This window comes from Carica papaya, chromosome 2 (assembly GCF_054855325.1).
Source record: "Carica papaya isolate Zhongbai chromosome 2, ASM5485532v1, whole genome shotgun sequence".
NCBI lineage: Eukaryota > Viridiplantae > Streptophyta > Magnoliopsida > Brassicales > Caricaceae > Carica > Carica papaya.
In genome coordinates this window covers 23,303,608-23,329,018 of record NC_142310.1, presented here as the reverse complement: position 1 = coordinate 23,329,018, position 25,411 = coordinate 23,303,608, and the positions used below count along the sequence as shown (strand labels likewise).

The 25,411-nt window shown below is 31.8% G+C and overlaps 2 protein-coding genes across 6 annotated transcripts; both read left to right on the top strand.

Annotated features, from left to right (window-relative positions):
• The first annotated feature begins 1,786 nt into the window (after nucleotides 1-1,786).
• Nucleotides 1,787-7,446, top strand: LOC110817395 (protein OSB2, chloroplastic-like). Of its 5 annotated transcripts, XR_002540189.2 has the most exons (8): nucleotides 1,790-2,364; nucleotides 3,088-3,226; nucleotides 3,390-3,480; nucleotides 4,168-4,271; nucleotides 4,356-4,503; nucleotides 6,738-6,802; nucleotides 6,922-7,174; nucleotides 7,322-7,446. XR_002540189.2 is itself a non-coding variant. In XM_022045908.2 (7 exons), the coding sequence occupies exons 1-7, from the start codon at nucleotides 1,994-1,996 to the stop codon at nucleotides 7,072-7,074; spliced, it is 1,053 nt and encodes a 350-aa protein (XP_021901600.1). In that variant the 5' UTR covers nucleotides 1,789-1,993; the 3' UTR covers nucleotides 7,075-7,265. The 5 variants fall into 5 exon arrangements, 3 of the variants coding, with proteins under 3 accessions (XP_088069836.1, XP_021901600.1, XP_021901599.1); XR_002540190.2 differs by lacking the exon at nucleotides 7,322-7,446 and having other exon boundaries at nucleotides 1,788-2,364; nucleotides 6,716-6,802; nucleotides 6,922-7,063; XM_022045908.2 differs by lacking the exon at nucleotides 7,322-7,446 and having other exon boundaries at nucleotides 1,789-2,364; nucleotides 3,390-3,462; nucleotides 6,922-7,265.
• A 14,048-nt stretch (nucleotides 7,447-21,494) lies between these two features.
• Nucleotides 21,495-24,122, top strand: LOC110817453 (RNA-binding (RRM/RBD/RNP motifs) family protein). Its single transcript, XM_022046000.2, has 4 exons — nucleotides 21,495-21,777; nucleotides 23,305-23,373; nucleotides 23,501-23,610; nucleotides 23,721-24,122. The coding sequence occupies exons 1-4, from the start codon at nucleotides 21,645-21,647 to the stop codon at nucleotides 23,859-23,861; spliced, it is 453 nt and encodes a 150-aa protein (XP_021901692.1). The 5' UTR covers nucleotides 21,495-21,644; the 3' UTR covers nucleotides 23,862-24,122.
• The last annotated feature ends 1,289 nt before the right edge of the window (nucleotides 24,123-25,411 follow it).

Sequence of the window (25,411 nt, the reverse complement as noted above, 5' to 3'; positions counted from 1 at the left end):
TTTAGGTTAATTATTTCGGCAATATATTTTATAAATATACTAAAATTTATACAGGAGTTTAGATTTTATCTTTCTGAAAGGAGTAGATAAATAATATTAAATAAATGTTAGATCGATTAGGTGGAGGAGATGATTGAAAACTCTCATTTTCTAAACAAAAATTTGACCATTTGAAAAAGAATCCAACATCATAAACCCCAACCACCAACAATTAAGAAAAAGCAAAGCTTACATGTGTATACAAATTCATATTTAAGACGTGTAGTTTCCAAGAAACTCTTGTCATCTTTTCGCCACTTGAGTCAAAAGTATGCATGTTTACTTTTGACTACAATTAATTATATATTCTACCCCTCAAATTATATTCAAGGCAGCAGCCATGAATAATGATATGAGAAGCTTTCAGTTTCATGATCATAATCAGCAAAGGAGTGATGATCCTATGGTGGCCGGATCTTTTCCTCTTAGGTTCTCCATGGATGCTCAAGTAAGTGATAGTAATCTCCAGGTGAGTAGTCAAACTGGTCAAACTCCTTCTAAACCGAGCCGAAGATCAAGATCCAGAGTTTCTAAAAAGACACCCACAACACTGCTTAATGCAGACGCCACTAATTTTCGAGCCCTGGTTCAGCACTTCACGGGCTGCCCTGTGCACCGACGCACCGGGCCGGTTAACTTGAGTTTTGGCTCAGCCGCGCCTTTGTCTTCTTCTTCTTCTTCTTCTTCCTCCATGGCTGCAGCTACCAGCTATCATCAGCATCAGCATCAATCACTGTATGATATTCATCATGATCGGCAGCAGCAAAATCATGTTATAAGCAGTACTGGTCAAGCAGTAATTTCTTCTTCATCCGCTTTACCTACTGATGTTAACATGGAAAATTTTGAAGGGTTTTTCTCGGATGACGTTCCTTTAACTCGATATTATTAGACAGATCGACGCTTCCTTCAATAATATGAGCAGCTACCTAGAATATAGATATACATATATATATATATATATGTACTAACTATGCTTCTTGTAAATTAATATGTACGACGCAAAAGCTTCTGTATTTCTAGCTTTTGATTTGAAGATTTGAGTAATTGGGTGAGAATGTCATTTGGGTTTTGTTTAATAAATATTTACAAGTAGCTTATCATGCATGCGTAAATATTCAGTTCGTAAACAATATATATGTATGTATCTTTCCTAATAATATATTTCTTTTTTGCATTATCATTTCATGATTTGTTTCATTGAGTTGAAAGTGTGTGTGTGTATATATATATATAATCATAATAAGTAAGTAATACATATCCTGGTAGCTAATTAGTTATATCCTAATCGATCTCATCCAACACAGTTTATATTAATCAATATTAATGTTTAAATTTTGATATTGTGCTAATTAAAGATATTTAATTAATGTGTAATTGCAATATCATAATTGTTTATGGTAAGCACTAAATTAATTAACTTGCCAAAATTTAAATTTAATTAAAGATGCACTTCAATTATTTAAAATAAAAAACTAATAATTCAAGATATAAAATAATAAATTTTTATTGAATGGTAAGAAATATTTCCCAACTCCACTTAAATCAAATTGTATTTTTTTTTTCTTTAGATTAGATTTTATTGTTAGAATAATTATCAAATATCAACCTAATAACAACAAACGTTATTATTATACGCACAAAATAAATAATTCAGATTTCATATTTTATTTCAAATTCTCTCATAACAAAATAAATAGTAATTTAATTTCAAAAGCATCCTTTAAAACACGGCTACGCAACAAAATTACAAAAAGGCCCCTTACCTCCCCGTCCGCCCAATTGTTCTCCTTCGTCTCTCTCTCTTTTCTTGTCTCTTAAACCCTAGAAGGGTTTTTCATTTTTTTTTTCTTTTGGGTCAAATTTCTTGATTTTCATCTCTCTGCTGATGTAATTATCCTTAAAAATCGATTAGTAGAATCGGTTTCAGTGTTGATTTCTTTCACACGAAACCATGAGTTCTCTTGCTAAGGCTCTAGCAAGGCGCGTATATTCATCTTCTCAGTTGAGAGCAACACCAACAAGAGAAAGAACATGGGTTATCTTGCAACAGTTTCACTCCATTTCTACTACCACTGCAAGCAGAACTGGCAGTGGTGCTGAACCCAAATCTTACAAATTAACCAATACGCCCATAGAGATGGCAGAGACACCGTCGTGGCCGAGGCCCGCTGAGATACCGTACCAGCCGAAGGTAGCCAACTCAGTGAATCTGATTGGCTTCGTGAATCAGACGGTAGAATTCCAGGCTGCCTCCGATGGCAAGTTCTGGGCAGGAACCGTCATCTCCCAGCGTTCTTCTTCGTCTGACTCTTCTGGCGTCTGGTACCCTCATACTTCATTCCCTTACTCTTCAATTCTTTCTTATCTTGTATTGCTTTGCAATTAATAAACATACCTCCTTACTTTTACGAGCGTGGAAGATGTTGTTGAAAAACGTGTGCGGATATGCATATGGGTGTATTTATAAATAAGCATTCTAGTTATGGGGAAATGAAAATCACCAGTGTGATGATCTTGTCTTTTGTGCCTGAACGGTTTGCTCACTCGTTTATGTCTGACTGTGTTAAAAAAGTCTATTTACTTGTATATGTTGTTTTTCTCAGACCACATTTTCCTTTCAAACTCCTCGGGGTTCACCAGAACATTTTCTAGATTCATACCCGTTTATGCATGTACTTATTCACTGAAATCATGCATGTGACTTGTGTTTGTCAAAAGACAAATTAAAATATTTTCTACAATATTATTTTTTTTCCTCAAACACCAATGTTTTTGCCATCTTTTTTCTTTCATGCTAATTAAGTTGCATACTTTTTATCTGAAAGGTATATGTGAATATGGGAATGAAAACTAGAGTTGTTTCTATGTACCAATTGGTTTTTTATTGACTTCTGTTTTTTTTTGTTTTTTTCCAGTTCTATTATCTCTTCATTGCTTTTTGCTTAATTGAATTTTGTTCTTCTTGTGGTCTTACAGTGGATCCATGTTTATGTTATTCTTTTGCAACGTTGCGAATGTTATGTGCTTTGTTTGTGATATTATTAGGATCCCGATTATATTTGAAGGTGATTTGGCTCATGTTGCTGCTTGCCATTTGAAGAAAAATGATCACATCCATATATCAGGACAACTTTTTGCAGATGCTCCTCCTTCCACTACACCTCAAACACCAGTGAATATCCAGGTAATGCATTATGGAGCATTTGTTTACATAATATTAAGGCAACAAGCTACCTGGATCCTGAGCTTTGCGACATACCACTTAGACTTATTTTTACACAGATATCTGGTGACAAAATAGACCATTACTTGATAAGAAGCTTAAAAGGTTGCTTTGATCATGTCAGGTTATGGTACACAGTCTCAATTTTGTTGAGGAAGATTCTCGAGCGAAGCAAGACTTTGCACCATGGAGAAAAGGTGTATTAGAACATTCCGGTAAATGTTGTGTTTATCTATTGTTCTGACATCCATACAAGATTGTAAATTATTTGCACCTTTTATTTTTTCTTTTGATATAATGGTTTTACTCACAAAGCTGTACTTGTTTGTTAAGATGTGTTCACCTTTTAAGGGTCAGTGGCAGATTTTGCACATTTGCTTTTCATGTAACTAGAATGGTTCTTATCTTAGTAGCTAATTGAACGTGTGTGTATGTATATATATATATATATATTTTCACAAAGCTGATTAAATTTGAGATTGTATGACACATCAACAATTTAATTGTTCAAAATTATAACTGTTTCATTCTTTATATACTAATGTAGGTAAAAAATGGAATATTAAGCAAAAACATTTGACTAAAACCTGTATCATCAGTTATTTTCGTAATTATACAAATCCCAATTTAAGCTTCTCAATGAAAAATCTCCCCTTTGTTATCCTGAAAATGTAGATTGATGAGAAATCCAAATGGATCAAAAGAAACTATATCACATTTTAGTGTGAAACTGTTTCTTCTCTTTTCGGTTTTGTGTTTGAAACTTTCTTGAAGTGCTCATGTTGATGGCATTTTGCATGAAAAATATTTTTACCATCATGTAACTTGTATTTAGGTTTTAAAATTTGTTTTAGATAATAATTTGCTTAGATTGAATACCGAGTACGATTTGACAATTTCAGCTAGTGTGAAGAGAGATGAAGATAATGGATTTGGCTCTTGGAAAGACCTTCTTGATAATCCACAAGAGTGGTGGGATTACCGTGATGATAAAAAAAAGGGATTGGTAATGTCCTTTTTGTTTTTGTTTTCATTATGTTAAAGTTTATTATTTAATGAACAAGGTACTTCTTATTTTCTTAATCCTTAGGTGAAGCCAAAATTTCCTGATTTTAAACGCAAGGATGGTGGTCATGCACTTTGGCTTAATAAGATTCCTCGCCTGGTTTTGAAAAAACTTGAAACAGTGGAGCTTGACAGACCAGTTTCTAAGTTTAAACAATTCAAGCAACAAAAAGGTAGGGGCACTTTGTTGGTAATTATGTTTCAATGTCATGCTGGGTTGAGTAAGGATGTGGCGACTTGCATTCATATCTACGGACATAATCATATAAACCATTTCCATGTGTTTTATCACTTCATTTGTCTAAGAACGCAGCATGCTGAATTCGTCTCTGTGCGGTAAGATTATAACTGTTTGAGGTTTTCTGGAAAATGGGCCCACGGATCCAAGAAAGGGAAATAGTGAAAAGAAAAGGTATTTGATCCATTGGTCTCTAGGTAGAGAATCATTTATCAATTTGGTGTTGGATTTTAGTAAAAGGAACTGCATTCTGAATGATCCATTACAACATCTGATTCATGCTGCATGTCATCTGTGTGTTTGCAATAAAATGTTTTTTTTAATAATTATAAATTCTTGCTGGATGAACCAATTTGGAGAGGTGGTCACCAAATAAGAACTTCAGCGGTTTTAAACAGGGATTGGCCTGTTATTCTTTATTGGGATTAACTAGCCTCACTCCTTTCTTCTTTAGCTTTTTGGTGGATACGTAATTCTCCCTGTTTGTATCTCCTTTCTATTGATATATATTTTCTTTTGATAAAAAAACCCTAATATCATAAAATTTAGTGATGCATAACCAGTTCAGAAAAATAAACTTTTTGGGAAGTTTTACATTAGAAAGAATAGGAAGATTTTATTTCACTTTCTTGTAGGAATAAAAATTTTGGAAAATTTTACAATAAAGGGAAATAGGAATTTAATTTTGTTTTTCTAAGTAATCTCCTAGTTCTTTCTATGTAACTTGTTTTTATACTAACTAGATTTTCTATTTTCAATTGTATATGGCACTCATAATACTCTAGTTAGTTAGTAGACAAACGATTTATGATTATCATTCAAATAGTAAGATGTTGCTTTGGTTATTGAAATCCGAGATCTTCAAGTTTTTGTTGTTAATAATTTTTTTTTAAAATTGTCTTTAATCTCGCTTTTTCTACGTTATTGAGAAAACATATATTTATGACTATAGTTTAAAAAGACATCGTGATAGCTGTTATGAAAACATATGTTTAAACTCAACTATATACTTTCATGTACTAAGAAATCATATTCATCTTTCACTAAAAGTAATTCCTTTTTGTAGCCAGTTTTAGAGATCTGACATGCAAATGTTTGAGAAGTTGGATGTGGAAACCAACCTGCAATTTCAGCAGGAGCATAGAGATCCTGTTTATGGTCGTTTATAACCTGAAGCTACAAAGATAAATGAAAGTAATCATTTCAGGCATCCAGTATTTCACTCCCGTCAGCTCTTCCCTTTCCTATCAATACTTGCTGCCTTGACTAGATCATGATGATAGATTAATATACCGTCATACATTTCTGCTAAAGAAAGCAAATTCCATTTCTACTGCCAACTTCTTTACTAGAATTCCAGTAAGGGGTGGGAGCTGGGCAGACTTTTAGAAGAGAGACACCATAGTGAACCCTGTAAATCTTCAACTAATAATCATGTGGAAAGAAGGAAAAGGTTTTATTCTCATTCTGAGGGCCAACTAACTGTGCATGTTGCAGGAAATGTTATGTTTGATACCATGGAAAATTTATTGCAAAATGGGATCTGCATGTTTTTCCAAGTATTATTCTTTTATTCTTGTGCAGACAGTTCTGCATAAAATTCAGAACTATGGTTACTGGTTTGATTTTTGGGATTTTTTCCTTCTAATTAACTGTAGGCCGATCGCATGGCATGGCGTTTTCATTTTAAACTTCTGATAATTCATTAGTCTCTTTGGCTTTGAGTTGAAACTCACGATTTCCTTGATTTACCTCTCAATGTTCTCTGTTAATCCTTTTACAAGTCTGAACATTGTAAAATGTATGAAATGTGTGGAGTTGTTGATGCTAAAGCTAGGGTCTGCCTGGCATATGGAGAAGCATAAATTAATGGATTTCATACCTTAAGTTGAAAAAGAAAAATTATAAATTAATTTAGACATGAATATGAATTAGAAGTATAGGCTACAAGTTTTACAGGAGTATTCATAAACTGCCTAAAAAATTTGGAATTTGCAATAGATGGAAAGCCTTGTTGACTTGTTACAAGACATAAAAGAGTACAGTTGAGTTATATTCTCTGGAGAAACAGCTTTTACTTCTGATTTTACATTTTGTGCTTGTCAAAAAGAGAATGCATAAACATGATGCATTTTTTTGTTAAGCAGCATTTATTGTGACTTGAATTAGGGGATGAATCCTGGAAGAACTTGGTTGAAAACCCAAATAAGTGGTGGGACAACAGATTAGATAAGGTAATATAGAAGCCTACTAGAATGACTTAGCCCTCCTGTTCTTTTTTTTTTTGGTTTTTTGTTTCTCTTCTTGTTTAATGGTAATACGAGTATTTCCTTATGCCGGGATTAATTCATAGAGGACTGAAAAGTATCCAGACTTCAAGCACAAAGAAACTGGTGAATGCCTATGGCTAAGCGGTTCTCCAACATGGGTACTACCAAAGTTGCCGTCTCCAAAGCATGAAAGGGCATCTGCTGCCAGTGGCGAAGTGGTGGAAAGAGGGATCTGAGTCTTTTGTAACCGAGCTTTAACCAGAATTTGGTCTGCCTACGCATCTGGGGATGAAGAAAGTTGCTCAGTTCTTTTAAAGCAAATTGTAAAGTATTGATGTAAGCGTTTGTTATTTAATGTTTTCTTTTTTCACAACTAGAAGTGTTATATACTAACATTCTATATTATAGATATGATGTTTGTTCAAAATTTGACCATCAACTTCATCAATTAATATATGATGATGTGAATGTGTTTGTGAGCAGTAGATACAAAAAGAAGTATGGGGCATGAAAGATGGTGAACAGATGCAGTGTGAGTTCTGTTGAGAATAAGGATAAAAAGGTAGGAGGAGTCGTCAAAGTTGTTGAATGAGGATGGAAAGAGAAAAGGAAGTCAACAAAGAAGTTGGAGTGGAGAGGAAGGAAAAAGGGAAGGAAGATGGTGAGAAGTTTACTGGATTTTCAATGTCTGGGAAGAAGAGAATAGATCTTTTTCCTTTTGGATCTTGGTTAATGTTTTTCAAACTTTTTTTTTTTTTTTTTTTTGTTTTTTGACTTTTCAACTGTTGTAAGGTATTTTCTGATATATATATATATATATATATATAGACATTCAAATTAATAATTTAGTTGGCTTGTTGTAAGATTAATGATATAGCTTGTGATTCCAGTCTGAATCAAATAAAATATAATTTAAATTGAAAATATAAAATATCATTTAACTATATATATATATATTAAAAAAATACTTGTGATATATTTCACAGCGAAATGAATTATTTTTAAAATTTTAATTAAAAAAATTACTATCATAAAAATGATTTGTTAAATGATATTAAATTCATGAGCGTGTGTGTGTGTGTGTGTGTGTATGTACGTACGTATGTATGTATACACACACACACACGCACGCGCATACACATAATATACATCCAAAATTAAAATAATGAGAATAATGTCGCCGACGCAAATGACGTGATTTAATTTCTGGCAAATAAAAAAGATAGGTTTTAATTAAAAAATATATAATTTTAACTCGGCCAATTTGATAGTAAAATATCTCATAGTAATAATCTTACTTGTATGTATCAAAATTTTAAAACAAACCGTTGCTTTCGGTCTCTCTCTCTTTCTCTCTCTCTCTCTCTATATATATATATATATATAATATTTATTATCGATGACATTAAATTTTCTAATAAAAAAGGAGGATCAAGGCATTATTTATATCAAAATTGAATATCTTTTTTTCTCCACTCTGAAAATGATTTTAATATTTATTTTATTTTATTTTAATATGTTAGTTGTTCAGTTCATGTCCAACTATTTATTTATATAATTAAAGGATCATGAAATGAAATGAAATGAGACAGACAATATAGGTGGAGTTGATATTTTCTTCCTGAAACAACCCAAATGGATGTTCTATTTTAAACAACGTTCAAAAGGGATGCTTCTCTTAAATGCAGCCACCCATATATATATATATATAATTCCTGATACATAATTTAAAACTTGGAAGAGCTTTCTTTTAAGAACACTAAAACTTTTCTAATTGATTAATTTTCATTTGACCGACAACTAAAAAAAAAAAAGAAAAATTTTGTCCTTTTTTTGTTTTTTGCTTCCTTTAACATTCAAGGAGTATGTATATTTATATCATAAATAAAATGACACAATTTGGTATTTAGATGACTATTCTCATCATAAATAATTTTTTTTTTATATTTTTTTATCATATTCTCAAAAATATTTTCGACTTACATATCTTCATGTTTAGCTAATAGAAAATATAACTACTAATAAATGTGTAACACCCAAATTCTTTTATTATTATTATTATTGGAATTATTTTTATTTTATTTTATTTTAATTTTTATAATTGATTTATTATGTAATAATTATATAGTTTTAAATTTAGTTTAATTTAATTAAATAGAAATAAAAATAATAATAATGATAAAAAGGGGTAAAATTATTTTTGAGATTTAATTGAAAATAATTTTGAAAAAAAAGGGATGAAAATTCAGATTATTGGAGTATTTTTTAAAAAAAAATCGAAAATCGGGGGTTAAAACGTAATTTAAAAAATTGCGCCACGTCAGCGGCCCCGGCCAACCAGGACACGCCGCGTGGCAGAGACGCTGACGCAGGAGGCCACGCGGAACGGAGCAACATGGGCGATCCGCGTGCGCGCGATCGGACGGCTGAGATACGTTCTCGCACGCACGAAAGGCCCAGATCAAAAGCGCGTGCGGACGACCAAGATTTCACACGTGCGGACGGCCCAGATCGCATCGCGATAGATGACTCAGATTCATTTATAATTTAATCGCGATCGAACGGTCCAGATTAAATCATGATGGATGGCTCAGATTAAAAGGAGAAAGTTATAAATAATCGCATCCACACCTAATCCCAAACCCTAGCCGCCAGAGCCCTCGCCGGAGAAGACAACCTAACCGCCGGGGGAACCGACCGCCACCATCCGCCGCCGCACCGGAGCACTTTTTGGTCACCAAACGAGGTAAAATTTCTCCTCTTGGCTCGGATTTCGATGTTGAACCCACTTGTGGCCAAATCAGAGTAAAACCACCGGCCAATTGGCCGAAAAATGCCGCTGAAGCCCAACGATGCCACTGCAGATTTTCTCAATTTTTGCCTCCGATGAGGCCCTTCCCGATTCCCGTTCGATGTAATTTTTACACCACTGTGACTATCGTTCTTTCTTCTACAGGTTGACCGAAGAAAAATGCCAAATCACGACTCGCGCCGGAGCAGCAACCGCACCTGAGAGCTCCGCTGCCAGTAAGTCTCGATTTTTTGTATTTTTTTGGTCCACCGAAGGCCCTACGTGTGTTTCCTCGCAGGAACTGGTTCTAATTTGGCTGAATTCGGCCAAAAACGGCCGAAAATAGCCAACTCGAGGTGGATCACTGCCGTGGGCGGCGGTGCCGTCGCCGGAGCACGGCGGAGCCGCCGTGTCGGAATTCTGAAATTGGCCAAGGAGGTGCTGGGTCTGATTTGGAGTTTTTTGGGGACATGTGCAGGTACTGGAAGTATGTTTCAGTTCCCGAAAAAAATTCAGGGAATCTAGGGACTGCCCATAGGCACAGTGAAAAACTGATTTTAGACTTCGAATCAAGTAATGATCTCAAACCATATTTCCTATCACGACATTAAAGCTTAATAAATGATAGAACGGTATTTTATGAATTAATAGATATGCATAATTAATTAAGGTTGCTAATGGGACCCGAATCTGATATATTTTCGGTCAGTTGCTGTTTTAGTTATTTTACAGTTTTAAAGGCATTATGGTGTCTGATCTATTTATTTTATAGTTTTGAATGCATGAATCACTGTTTACTTGACTACTGCTTGATTTTGTGAATCCGATGATATGCCTGCATTGTTGGATGCTCGTTATTGGTTTAAATATTCATGATTATGTGAGAAACAGAAAACTAAGAAAAAAATAGAAAAGGTATGTGAATTGATAAGTGGATAAATCGACAGTCTCACTAGATATCCTAGGAGATGGTAGATGGATCGGGTCTATAGAGAACCCTACCGGGAATGTTGCCTCTCATACCGTTCGGGGTATGGAGACTTTAAATATTTTGGCACTCATACCAGATGGGAAATGGGGACGACCCACTTCACTCTTATACCGGACGGGGTATTGAGGTTTATAGTTTTAGCGCCCATACCAAACGGGGTATGGGGATGGCCCTGGAGTTAAATTATTAAGGTGAATGGTTCACGTGTAACGGGGACCCCTATGGATCCCCATGGATACTGGTAGGCTGGTAAAAGATGAAATTTATTGTCTGATGATTGAAATATTAAAAGTATGACATGTGTTATGTTACAGAGTGCGTATGATTTTATGATATTATAATGTTATTGTTTTCATAAATTATTTTCATGAATCTCACCGAGGTAAGTGGACAGTAAAGGGTTTTATTATTGATAAATGAATTTGTTATAAATTATGCTCCATTGGTCGTTTTTATTTTCTACCAACCTTTACTTCTGTGACAGTAAGATAATGTGACATCTTTACTGGGCTAGTGTAACTCATTCCTTACTTAACCATTTCAGATCAGGAGGACTTGGTTCCCGAGCCCGTTCCGCAAGAAGACATCGAGTAGATGACTAAAGATTTTATAGTTCTCCTTATAGTATTCATTTCTAGTATTTACTTTAGTTAGTTTATTCTTTCATACGTTTAATACATTTTGGTTATCATATAAAGGATATTAATCATAATATTTTATTTCGCTTCCGGACTTATAATTTTGATATATACATTCCCTTTTAATTTTCGGGGCTGTTACAGAATGTGTAATTGAAATTCTTAGAGCTTTGCTTAAAAGTGTTTATTAAGACCTTGTCTAATAAAAGCTTGAGGAAAAGAAATCATGTGTAAAAGGAATAGAGGAAATAGAAACACCTATATCTTTGAATGGAAGTTATGCCCAAAGCACAAAATTACGAAATTCTCATTACATTGAAATAGAAGTAAATATTTAAAATCTTGAATTTAAACTTCTTTCTTTTTTTTAAGAATTCATCTAACTTGAGCACCAAATGCAGTTTGTTGAAATAATACCCAACATCTTTGTGTTTTTTTTTAAATAACAAAACTACATAGAGAGCTCTACAAATTTTACCACAACTATTATTACCCAATAAAGGGAAAAAATTTAAAAATAAGCCATCAATGAGCTCATAAGGAGATCTTTTATAGACAAGCAAGAAGGATAAATAATTAGCATGACCAAGCACACCAAAATACTCCTTTTGATTCACTTTTATCCATGAAAATAATGGTTCAATCCCATTTGCTAAGATTGTACATGCCAACCATAGAGTTATACAATGGACAAAAAAGATATAATAAAGACTAAAAAAGAAGTTCAAATCTTTAATGTTTATCCACAAGGTACTAAGCATAATAATGTGCAACCCTTCAAAGCCACATACAAAAAGGTGGCCTTACAATGTTATATCAACTACTAATGGGTTCCATATCATTCTTTAATAAATTTTAAAACACATTCTTGGCTTAGTTTATTGGTAATATAAGAAAGTTGTAAATGTGTTATTCAAATAATAAACAAAGAAAAAAGTCTATGATCAACTAGGTACCTTAGTCTAGCCACGGAAGTACCGATATTGTTAGAGAAAATACAAATAAATGACCTTAGTTAATGGATTGAAACTATTCCCTTTATGGGTTTTCATAATAAAAAAGCATATGAATTTAATTTCTAATATCTTACTAAATGCAAAATAACTATGAAATAGTAAAGTTCCCTTTCTCTTAAATCGAGGTATGCAATACCTTATAGACAAGACAATCGACTCCCATTAGGGAGTAGTTGAAATGATTATTAGATATGTAAGTTCTCTTTTAGTAAAAAAGGAGCATGTACGTGCATTATGTGAATGTAGCCAATCAATTGAAGCTTGATCATGTTTACATCGCATTCTTTGAGAATGATTGCAAAGGGGGATCTACCTCCGTAATGATTAATTGGTTGTTATTGCCTTTACTTCTAACTTCGTAATTAAAAGAGACGATAGAAATGATAGCTCCGAAGCGATTTTCTTATATAGGATATACTTCACTAATTGTAATGGATCCCTAATCTCTTAAAGAAGTTGAATGTCCACTTATTGGTTTTAATGAGTTTGTTAGTGAGGCAAAATGATGTAAACTTTATAAGTTACTACTGGAAAAAGAGCTATAATAAACAATTTTTGTGATAGAATTTTTAATAATTTCAATGACCTATGCTAAAAATGTAATCAAGACTATTCTTAAAGGTCAAGGAAACAATCTCATCAAATTGTTCAATGATGTAGCTCAAAACACCTTTTTTAATTGATTGTGTGTTTCAAAATAAAAAAAGTTGTTCCATAATGTTATATGAGAATAACTAAATAAAAAAACTCACACTATCTAAAATGTTGAAATAGTATTAGAGCAGCTCGATTATGAGGAAACTCTTGCAAACTTTGTAATTATGGTGAAAAATAAGGGTAAACCTATAGTGTCCGAAACTGTAGAAGATACAAGCTTTAGAGGAAAATATATGTGAGATAGATTAAAAACTTTTGGAGTTTAGGCCCAAAATGTATGAATCACAATAACAAACTCGAGCCATAGTGGACCAATGACTGCTTATCTTTGACCAACAATTGAAAAAGCTCATTAAAATCGTGTAAAGTAGTATGTGAATTGGTGAAACAACCGCTCAGATAAGTCTCTCTGCCTTTAATTTAAATATTGATAGAAGAATATTACTGAATCCGAGAACTAAAAAAATTGGGTTGGTAGTTCAGATCAGAGGGGTAACCAAAACAGTAACCCTATCCGAAAGATTGAAATTCTTATTTTTAACAGAAAAAATCTTAAAAGGTAGATAAATTAGTGCAATAAATATTTTCGTATTTTCAACATCATAAAAAATATATGTATATATACAATCTCATTGTATCTTGGAGACAAGGCAAAAATATGGTTCCATGGGTTAGCAAATGACCCAAACATATTTGAATAGGAAGTATTCGAGGTAGAATTATGTAAAAAATTTTGAGGATTAACTGGAGTTGATATTATGGAGGAATTTAATAAATTAATTTAGGAAAATACCATCCTCTAATATTAAGAAAAAATTGAAGAAATGAGGTCTCTGTTATTAACAAAGAGCTTTGGACTTTCTAAAATAAACTCCAGTTTTACAAGTGGTCTAATGGAGACATATGATGAAGAAGAAGGAAAAAGTGAAAAAAAATCAATCTCCATATGGTAAGTAGAAGAATAATGCAAAAGATCCATAAGAAGTTCTTCAGTAGTATAATAAATATATATATGATATAAATATGTGTACAGAATATGATAAAATAAGTAGTGATAATAACCTTTGACACAAAATATTTTAAAGTTATATTTTAACCTTGAAGTCAAGGTTAATTTTTAAAGGGATGGAATTGTTAAAAACTGGCTATAGTGAAAAAAAAATTAGAAATATATATATATATATATACATATATATGACTGAAATCATGGGTGCATGACTCTTTGGAACCGCTTCTTCATATAGTTGTATGTTCATCTTCTTCCTCTATACAATACGATCAACATGATGAAAAAGCTCTTTTGAATGATAGTTTCTGGTGCATGGCAATAATTGATAATTCGAAATAATGATTTATGTACTATTTTATATTTATAAATAAGAGATTGTAAATTAAAATCATATAATTTTTTGAATTGAGTATCATATAATATCTATCTCTCTTGATCTATTACTTTCATTCTCTTTTTTTCTCTATTATCTTCCTCTATTTCTCTTTCTAGTAGTTTTTTCTCTCTCAAACAATCTCTTTCTCTTTCTCAAATAGTCTGTCTCTCTCTTTGTAGTCTCATTCTATTTCTAAAAGTAGTCTTTCTCTCTCTAAAATGCTCTTTTGCTATCTCCCTCTCTTTAAAGACCTCTCTCTTTCAAACTCTCTTCTTCTTTTTTCTTTTATGAAATTCTTATTCTGCCCCATTATGTTTTCTTAATTTCAAACTTTGCCACGATCTTTCAAAGTTTTTCAAAAATATCCATAAATATTTAAACCCAATATTTTTTCAAATTCTGGTTTTGGTGAATCACATGTCCAAGTTGGGTCATGACAAATAAATATAATGGTCTTGAAGGTTTGTCACGAGGAAATATTGAGAAAATTTCTTAGTTTCCATGGTTTTGATAAAGAATTAAAACAAACCTTAAAAAATGAAGTTTTTGGGACATGTCTTTTGCTAGGACAACTTGAAAAAATTAATCTTTAATTAAAAGGCTCGTCACTCTTGTTAAAGTCCCTGATAAAAGTTTACCATTCTTTAAATATAAGGTTAAAAATTTGAAGGAGACCAAGTAGATTCAACAATTCAAACAACTAAGTCTTCTCTCATTATTGACAAAACCTATACTTGAATAGTTTCTAAAATTTCTCTATCTTTTTCAAAAGTGAAGGTACAAGACCCAAACTATTTTATTAGCAATTTTCTCCAAGGATATGAAATTCGATATCTTGTATGGGGAAATTAGTTTTTTCCTTTGTTCACTCATTTAGGAGGTTACTTCCTTTCTTTTATAATCATTTGATCTTTGTTCTATTGATAAACATTTTTACCAAGTCTTGGTCTAAATAAAAGCTTCAATAGGATCGATAACTTGGGCATTGGTATGAAGATTCTTTTAATATGGCTTGTAAGTGCTTACTCTTTGTATTTATTGCTTCTAAATGATCACATAGATTGACCATTAAAAAAGGTCATGATGTTCAAAATTTGAGGTACTATTATAGCCAATTCCTAGCCTTTCTCATTGGAAAATGTTGGTTGGTCCCTTTTCAACATTTTGAAATAGCCGTTTTGACTTATTGAGACTTCTTAATTCTCTTCCTAGCCTTAGCTTCATATTTCTTTATGATCTTAAGGTATTCCATCCTTTAACCAATTAATAATCTTTATCATAAAAGTTGATTGTGTAATAAACTTCAAAGCATCAATTAAAGGATTCAGCTATTAATTCGGGGTGCCCTTCTAAAATGGTTGCTTCAACTTATTTCATTCTAATAAAAAGCTCATAATTAGATATCCCTAATCCTTTAATTCTTGCCAAGACTTATCTCTATTACCACTATCCCTTGTGATGAACCTCTTTGCTAATAAGAATTTAACTAGGTTCCTCATTAAAGAAGACTTATATTAATCCACAACAATATAACATGTTACTATGTTCCTCAATAGTTATGTCTTACATTGAGTTAAATAGCTTTGGCTCCCCACAAAATACTTATGCTAGCTTGCAATAATTTTAAAACTCTTTTTTTTTTTAAATCTGCAAAAGAACTTTACAAATATCTTTAATAACTTATCATATGATGGTTAACAAAAACAAAATATCTACAATCTTAGTTCTATTAGCAACTGAAATGAGGCACTAACTAGGATTTAATTGATGAGATCATTACAATAGGTAAAATAGATTAAGTGAAGAACCAATTACATTAAAAATTATAAGAACTATACTTGTGAGACAATACACTAATGATGAGTTAGCTTTGGGACAAACCCTAGTCCACGGTGCACCATAGGATGTGAATATTTCTACCACACTAGAGGTCTGCTTCAATAAGCTGATATGAACCTTTGTATCTATTGCTATTAATGAAGCAAAAAATTATATTAGGGTTATCTAATCTTCCAACATAAAATTCCAAAAGGTTAAAAAAATTAACAAACAAAATTACATTTTTTAGGTGCTTCACTGAAACTAGAAGACCAACTACATTCACAGCCCTAGAATGAGTAAAAAAATTAATAAAAATTCTTATAATTTTAAATGAATTAGAAAAAAAGGGTTCTTAAAAACCTTAGCATTAAGCATCTTTAATTTATTAAAATAGGACATAAAATCCATTAATATAGCAACACTAAGATAGCTAAATGAGTTAATGCCCCTAGTTATGTAAGACCTGGTTGACAAAATAATGCATATAACTTTTCGCTCATCCTAAATGCTTCCTTAAAAACACTAGTCTAGTTATTGTTCAATCTCTAGATATTAAATACAAAGTTACAAGTTTAAACTTGATGATAAAACTCATTCTTTGAGATTCACAATTGTTATAGGAACTCATTAAAAGGGTTTTGGAATACACTGAACTTTGAGATGGTCAAAATAGATTCTCCCTTCAAGTTTGCCATGAAGAATATGATATGTAAAAAATGGAAAGTTTGAAAAAAATGGAGGTTGTAGTTAAATATTTGAACATGAAAAAATAAGTTAATTAGACACCTGGGAAGTTAAAGCACTTATGTTCTTACATTATGTTTGGGTTGTAGACAGAAAAGGAAGGAATGGATGCTAATATAAAGAACACTTTCTTTCTGTTCATTTATTAATATTTATCCAGGGACAGTGTTAATATAAAGCACCACGGGTAGAGGTGTGCATTTCCTACTGCAAATCTAAACAATTGGACTGGACGAAGCATTATTTAGTTGCTCCTCAGTTCAAGAATAATATGACCAACAACAAAAAATGTAGTCCAATTCGATTTGAACCAAATCATATTGAACTACATTATAAACAAGTTACAACTTAAGAAACTGAAAAATCTATTAAGTTTTCAATTATTAGAAATTCCATTTCAGTTCAGACTAAATCAGATCGAACAATAATTGTCCAAACTGAAATTAAAACAGTTTAATATTTGATTTGGATTCCACCTTTATTTGCTCCACCGTCTAATTCTATTTCCTCCGATTCTAAATTGATGAACACTTGGAGAGTCTTTTTTTAGTTCTTTTATTCATAAAATGAAAGAAGTGGATGACGAAATATGTGTTCGTTAACCACTATGATTAACACATAAGTTATGTGAAAGAGAGAGAAAGAAAAATGGAAAGAGAGCAGCTTAGTTGGAGACTGAGAAATGACCAAAACAAAATGAGGTCATATCATGATCTTGTTAATCGCATAAACAAACCCTGTAGTTTCCAGGAAGCATCCCTAAACACAACGTGTCCATTCTACCCCTCAAAACTCTCTCTCTCTGCCCCTTAATTTAAGTAATGGTCAATAATATAGACTTGTCTACTTTGACCAGTACCTGCAAATCCCTTCACTCCATCTTTATATATAAACTTTCTTGCTAGCTACCTTCTTTGCTTCTTGTCCAAGATACAATATAAACACATACATACACACACACAATATGCATACATAAAGCATAGACAGAAGAGAGAGTGGAAAAGAGAGAGAGGAAATTAAAACCATGAGTGAAAACATTAACACAGTGGGGGTTTTCTGTGACGATCAGTGGATTCATACGTTGTACCAGTACCAACAAGATCATCAAAGCGTAGATGGAGCAGACCAGGCTGCTGCATTTGGGTTGATGGGGAACAAACCGAGCCGTTCAAACGACGTCGTATTGAACCCTAAAGGCTGTGTGTCAAAACCATCTCGACCAAGACGATCACGAACCTCGCGAAGGACACCCACTACTCTTCTCAACGCCAACGCTGCCAACTTTCGAGCTCTGGTTCAACAATTCACCGGTTGCCCATCCAAATCTATCTCCTTTGCTGCTCATAAGGGTCCCCTCACTTTATGCTTTGACCGCACTACAATTCATGAGACTACTCATGGCAAGAACCAGGATCATGATCATCATCAATATCAACCTCAAACATATTCTCATCATCATCATCATCATCATCAGCTGCACCAGCAAGAACTAGTTCATGACGCACTAGATCAGCAACAACAGATATTGTTGGATCATCAATATTATAATAATAATAATAATAATAATGATGATGATAATTATAATAATAATAATAATAATAATAATAATGATATTGATGATATGTTTTCACATCATCTTGTGATCAGTAGCGATGATCTTGTTTGGTGTGGTAACCTAAGAGCGGGTACGGAGACTAATCAAGACATGGGTGATATGCTTCCTTATGTAAGTTGAATGGAAATTTATATAATATGTAGATTATATGTCTTAACCCGTTACTTTGAGCTTGTACAATAATTCACGTGTACTGGTCAATCATTTGTTTATTTGCAATTATATAAGATTATCTTTAAGATAATTCCTCTTATGTCTCTGATTTGGATTTTTTTAATTATATTATTCGATTATAATTAATAATGTTATATGTGAAACTCATTTCGATGTATTTATTATCTAATTATATCTTTTTTTTATGAGATATATGTCATGATTAATTAAATTTTGTTGAGAGATATATTTATTATTTAATTATAACTTTTTGCCAATCTTGTTCCGCTTACTAATGACGACTTCTTCAGTATGTCTTGGCCTAAAATGTATAAGACTTAGACTTGTATTGTTCTACTTCTCCTATAAAAAGAAAGTGAATTTTAATTTTTCTTATATCAAGGATATTATTTAAAACAATTATTTATTTTAATTATGAGCTAATTATAATTAGAAATGAACAAAATTCGGTCTGAACTGAAATAAACTAATTCACGTATGGGCTGATACTTAGTCTAGGAGATTAGGAAAAAATGTTTAAAAGCTAGAAAAAAAGAAAAACCCTCGACTTCATTTCCTTCCTCTCACTGGTTTAAGTGCTTCTAGCCATGACTACTACTACTTCAAATTCTTTTACTTCCAATTGCAGTTGCCTTAATCTCTAAGTTTCAACGTCAACTATCTTTTCTCTCTTACTTTGGTCTTTTGCTCTTCTTCATTCCTCTCCACTCTTTAATAATCCACATGACTTATCTACTTTGTTAGCTATCTTCTCTAGCCTTCATATGTTATGTCAGTTCTCATTACTAGTCCTTTTTTTTTATGCAACATCTCTTTCTTCTCTTTATATATTGTGTAGTGTTCAATTAAGATGTATATTTATGTACTGTCTGTATATAAATATAAAAAAAAAAGATATATTTGGTGATTGTTCAAATATTTTTTAGTTTCATTTTATCCGGTCTCATAGTTGATGTTTGACTACTCTTAGTTGTAATTTCTAATTTCATGCACTATGAACCCAATAACTATCAGTTTTAAATAATTGTTTCAGTCCATTCAACATAAAAATAGAATCTTTTATTATAATAAAAGCAGAAGGGATGTTGATTATTCAAGAATCGAATTCGATTTACTTTATAAAAGAATATATAAAAGAACCTATATGAAATAGTTTATGGAATTCAACCAATTATCTAGATTGTGGGATATCACTGAGGAATAAGAATTCATATTATCAAAAAATTTCATACGATCTTTTCAGTGTAGAATGAGTCAATCATCCACTTGGTATCTTATTAAACAAAAATAATAATATTGTTCTTCCATTGATTAAAAATTTTGATTTTTGAGAAATATTATAATCATCAAATAAGAAAAGTTTCAATTTTTGTAAATGAATAGTTTGAAAACTTATTGATTCTAACAATTAATCAAATAGTTGGTCATTTTGACTTTTCAATTTCTATATGTGGATTTCAAACTTATAAATAGAGATATTCTAGAAATTCATTAAAAAATGAAGTGAGTTTCATGAAAAAAAAAATAACTTAGACAAGAAGAAACGAAGTAACTTAGACAAATTTCTTTTCTTAATAACCTCAAATCAATCAATTGCATATTGATTAATAACAATTGATCAAGCACTACTTGAAAATAGTTCTTCTGCTTAGAAACGAAATGTTCCAAATACTTCTAGAAATTCTTGCTCCCATGGACTATTTGTATCTATATGCATTAGGATCTCGATTTATAAAAAAATTAAACTCAAATTACTAGTAATACGTAACTTGAGTTTTATATGAAACTCAACAATTATATTTTTTCTAACATGGGATTGAGATATTATAATATTTACCACCTCATATTCTTAATGCCTTTACCAAGATTACACATTGCACTTACAAATTAAAAGGCTCAAGATCATACTAGTTTTGTGTCACTATATTGGCACATATTTTGATATTATTTACAACATCTTATATCAAACCACTGATCCTTAAATGACTAAACTCAAGTTATTGGTGGTATATGAGTTGAGATTTTATATGAAACTCAACAAATATATTTTTTTAATATGAAATTAGAATATCATAATTTTTACTACTTCAATAATTGATTTTTTTAATATCAAAATTACACATTAAAATCTAAATGTATATAATATTTGGACTACATCAATGATACTCAAAAACTCAAGCCCAAGTTATTATTAGTGTACGGTTGGAGTTCTTATATATAACTCAACAATTATATACTTTTCTAAGAAGTTATTGAGATATCTCAATAATAAAAATCTCTCATAAAATGATGAAATTTGAATTTTTAAATAACTTCAAATGAAAAACATTTTAAGTTTCATAAAAATTGTTTTAAAAAAAAAAGTTTTAGTTTCAATTATTTGGAAACTTGTTTTTTAATAGTTTTATAAGTGATCTTCGGTACTTTATAATTAAATAACTGTTAATTTTTAAATAAATTCTATAAATCATATGCAAGTATATCCTTATCATGGGCTTGTAGAGAAAATGAATAAGAGTGAAGATAAAGTCAATTTATCTAACTCTAGCTAAATATAAAAACTCGAGATCTCTAACTCTAGCTCGTTAATTAATGCATAAGTATAATAATCTCTGTACATATACGAGGCAATCCAAGAGGGGAGTGAATTGAGTCTCTAAAAATTACGTTATCTTGAATTCCTTACAAGAGACTCAATTGAGTATCCTAATATCAGATTTAGAAATTTACTATATGTAATATTGGGTTTTTAATTTTTGAAGTAAAAAATTAAAAACCCTAACCCTTCTTGCCTGGGAATAATACCTATACTAATGAAATTTTCATATTTGGTACCAAATATTTTTAATCAGTGGGCTAAAAGCCCGTGGTCAGTGAGGAGATAGTATGTCTTAAGCCTAATCCCATCTCCGACCTAGAATTTGTTTCGTTTCTGGACTCCCTCTTCTTACCATCTCTATTAGTGGATGTAGCCATGTGGGCATCATCCTTTTCTCTTCCTCCGCCGATTCTTTCAACGTCTGTCACAACTCAGACAAACCGTAAAAGACTGACCTTGAAAGCATCACTCTTCACGTATCCTCTTGCAAGCAGAATCATGGTTAGAAGTAAGATGAGTTTATCCCTTTTTCCTCGTTATGGATTCATTGTTCGTCTGGGTTTCCTTTATTTTTTAGTGTCTGTCATCTTCCATGTTCTTCAATTTGTTTAGCTTCGATTTTATGCTTGTTAATGTTTATGCGTATGAATGTTCAATTTTGATGCTTTTTATCTAATAGATTAATGTTGTTGTCCAGATTTAAGATGGGTATTTTCTGTGTGTGGTTAGGAAGAATTGTAATTTATACATGAACAGTAGGTAGATGGGGAGACTGGGGGAACCTGGATTGGGGAATCAAACCTTAGACGTCTTGCTGTGAGAATAGTTCTGTAACTGACATTTTGTTTAAGGAGTTAGTACCGGCAAGAACAATGGTCTTTTGGAGTAAGAGATACATATTCAAGTAATATTTATGATTATGATCGATCGGATAAAAGATTATTCATGTTTCATTTTGGTCTTATATTCATTTCATACTTTTATTTATTTTAAAGCGTCTATGGTCAGGTGTCTGACGCTGTGTGTTTGGATTCTAATTTTGAAGACACTAATGGGTAATGAAGAGATATGTTACATGATGTATACACTGTACTTGAACTTAGCTGCCTTAGCAACCTCTTCCATTAAGAAATTTGTCTTCATTTTGGTTTATGATGATATAAATCCAAGTTTAAGCTGCCATTGCAGTGTTAGAATATTGCATCAGTTCACTTGGCATGAAAGGGTGCCATAATGAAATTTTTTTTTTTTTTTGCTAATGGTAAATTCTGTTTACTTGATTATATATTACGAATGCAGAAACATTCTTGAAATTTTTTATATTGAGTCCATTTAATTAGGATGAAATATCTATACATAAAACTGATTTGTCCAATCTGAGTTGGGTCCCTCAAAAAAAGACTCAACTGAGTAAGTGAAGGTGAAAAATGTTAAGGTCAGTAATCATTATATTTATCTTGCCTTCAAGAAGACAAGATTGTTTCAAGTTCTGGAAGGACCAAAAATACCTTTAGTTTCGAAGAGAGGAGGAATATTCATTTGTGTTTAATTTAGTTGTCAAAGGCAAACTAAAAGCTAGGCTGCAGTCACTTTTTACAGATTTTGCTGCATTCAGGAAAAGGAAGGGTGAATTTGGAGGTCTTTACGTTGATAGGTGCAGGTCCAGAAATGTGTTTTGAATGTCAGTGAGTTCATTCTATTATATGAACTTAAGCATTTGGGTCTGGTAACCAAATCAATTATAGTCTGGTAACTTTGAAATATAATATCATTTTTTTTGTCTGTTCTTGAATATAGATTCTGCTGCAAAACTTGTGGGGTGTATCCACTGTTTGCTGGGATGAAATTGTAATAGCGTCAGACATTACCAAGGGAGAAAAATAGCCTGGAGAAATTATTTACTTCAATATATGATAGAAACCACAAAAGTATAATTCAATTAAAATTATTTCCCATTTTGGGTTTGGGAGAGAGAGAGTTGCATCCTTATTTAAAGATTTTGTTTTGAAAATTTGCTCTTCTATTTGTTCTACAGATCTACCATATTTGACGGATGAAAGTAGCCTGCAAAAGGAATTCTCAAATTTTGGTGAGATAGCTGAAGGTACTCATAGTGTCTTTTCCCAATAACTGAACAACTAGCTTTGAATTAGTTGAAAGCAATGTTCACTCCAGATTAGATGCAGTTGAAATATTTAAAATCTCTTTTCAACGATTACTTTCCATGGCAGTTAAGCTTGTTAAGGACCAATCCCCCACTAGAAAGTCCAAAGGATATGCATTCATCCAATACACTTCTCAAGATGATGCCATTTTTGCCTTAGAGAGCATGGATCAAAAGGTTCCGCATTTTGGAAAAACAGTTCCTTTTACTTTCTCTCTGGTCAATATGCTTCATTCATCTTCATGATTTTTACCAATACTTTTCCCAATTAATTTCTTGTTTTGTAGATTTATGACGGCAGATTGATTTATGTGGAGATTGCAAGACCTGGAAAAAATGATTTTGGAGATTATCCAAGAACCTGTGGACCACCAGAGAAGACGCAGCACTCTCAAGATTTAGAGGAGGTGGCTGAATGCTGGTACTGATTGCAAATCTAATCGTTTAATGCCAAGAGAAAAATGGTAGCTCTATGGTTCATGTCATTGAACTATGATCGATCAGCTTGATCATCGAGCATATTTTCTTATACTGTAACTGGGTAGATCATCTTGAAGCTTATGTTGGTCACTTTGTCTCCGCAGAGATATATTGAGAAAAACTGTGGTCTCCCTCTGGAGATACAAAATGGCCAAGTATGAAACTATCAAGAAACATTTGCAGACTTTGTTGCTGTATAAAACTCAAAAGGGAAAATAGGAAATATATACATATATATTATACTCTCAAATTTCAATTATAATTTACCTTTGTCTATATATTTATATTCAACTAAAAATTAAATTTTATTTTTATATTTATAAAATTTTAATAAATAAATAATTATATATATTATTTATATTAAAAAGTAATTTAAAATAATTTTACTTTATTTTTATATGTTCAAATTATTTCGGTGTTTCTTTTATATGGATATATAGATTAAGAAAAAAAAAAGTAAGAAATTATTTCTCGTGACTATTCGCACAAGTAAAAATTATATTTTAAATCATTTAGTGTAAAGGGTGTTTTTTTTTTTTTTTTTTCCTAAAAAAATAGTTTTTAAAATATAATTTATTTAATTGGATGAACTTGCGGGAAAGAGAAAAATAATAATAAACCCCCCAACGACTACCTACATATTTGGTTTTATTTATGACTGTCTATTTTCAGGCAGCCTGTCTTATATATATATATATATATATATATATAAATAATGAAGGACATATGTATACATATTAATGGCATTTTTATTAATTTTCTTCAGATAAATTGAAAATTACTAGAAAAAAATTAAATTATTAATTCAATAAATAAATATATGAGTATTTTACATATTGCAATATTGTGCTGGCTTCAAATATTTTTTATTTTAAAATAAAATTGTAACGACTCCGAAATTTTAAAATGAAATATGTGTATTAAAAAGGTCAAATGCGGAAGCGTAATAAAAACTTTGATTAACATCTCTTACACCAAAACCAAAAACGTGCTCAAAGTATAAAAGAACAAACTAACTAAAAGAGAAACTCAAAAATAAAAGCTATAAATATAACTACGGAGTCTTCAGGCGTCTCCTTTGCTGTCTTCCTGCGGAACGGGCTCGAGAATAGTGTCTTCCTGATATGAAATAATTAAATAAGGAATGAGCTCCACCAGCCCAGTAAGGACATCACACTATCTCACCGTCACGGAGGTAAAAGTGGGTAGAAAACACAAAAAGACCAATGGAGCATAATTTACAACAAATTCTTTTATCAATAATAAAATCTTTTACTATCCATTTACCTCGGTGAAGTTCATAAAATAACATACGAAAACAATAACATTATCATCATCATAAAATTATATGAACTGTATAACATAATACTTATCACGCCTTTTATATTTCAATCGTTACACAATATATTTTTCCTCATTTACCAGCCTACTAGTATCCATGGGGATCCATAGGGGGTCCCGCTACCCGTGAACCCTTAACACTTGTAATCAGATTCTA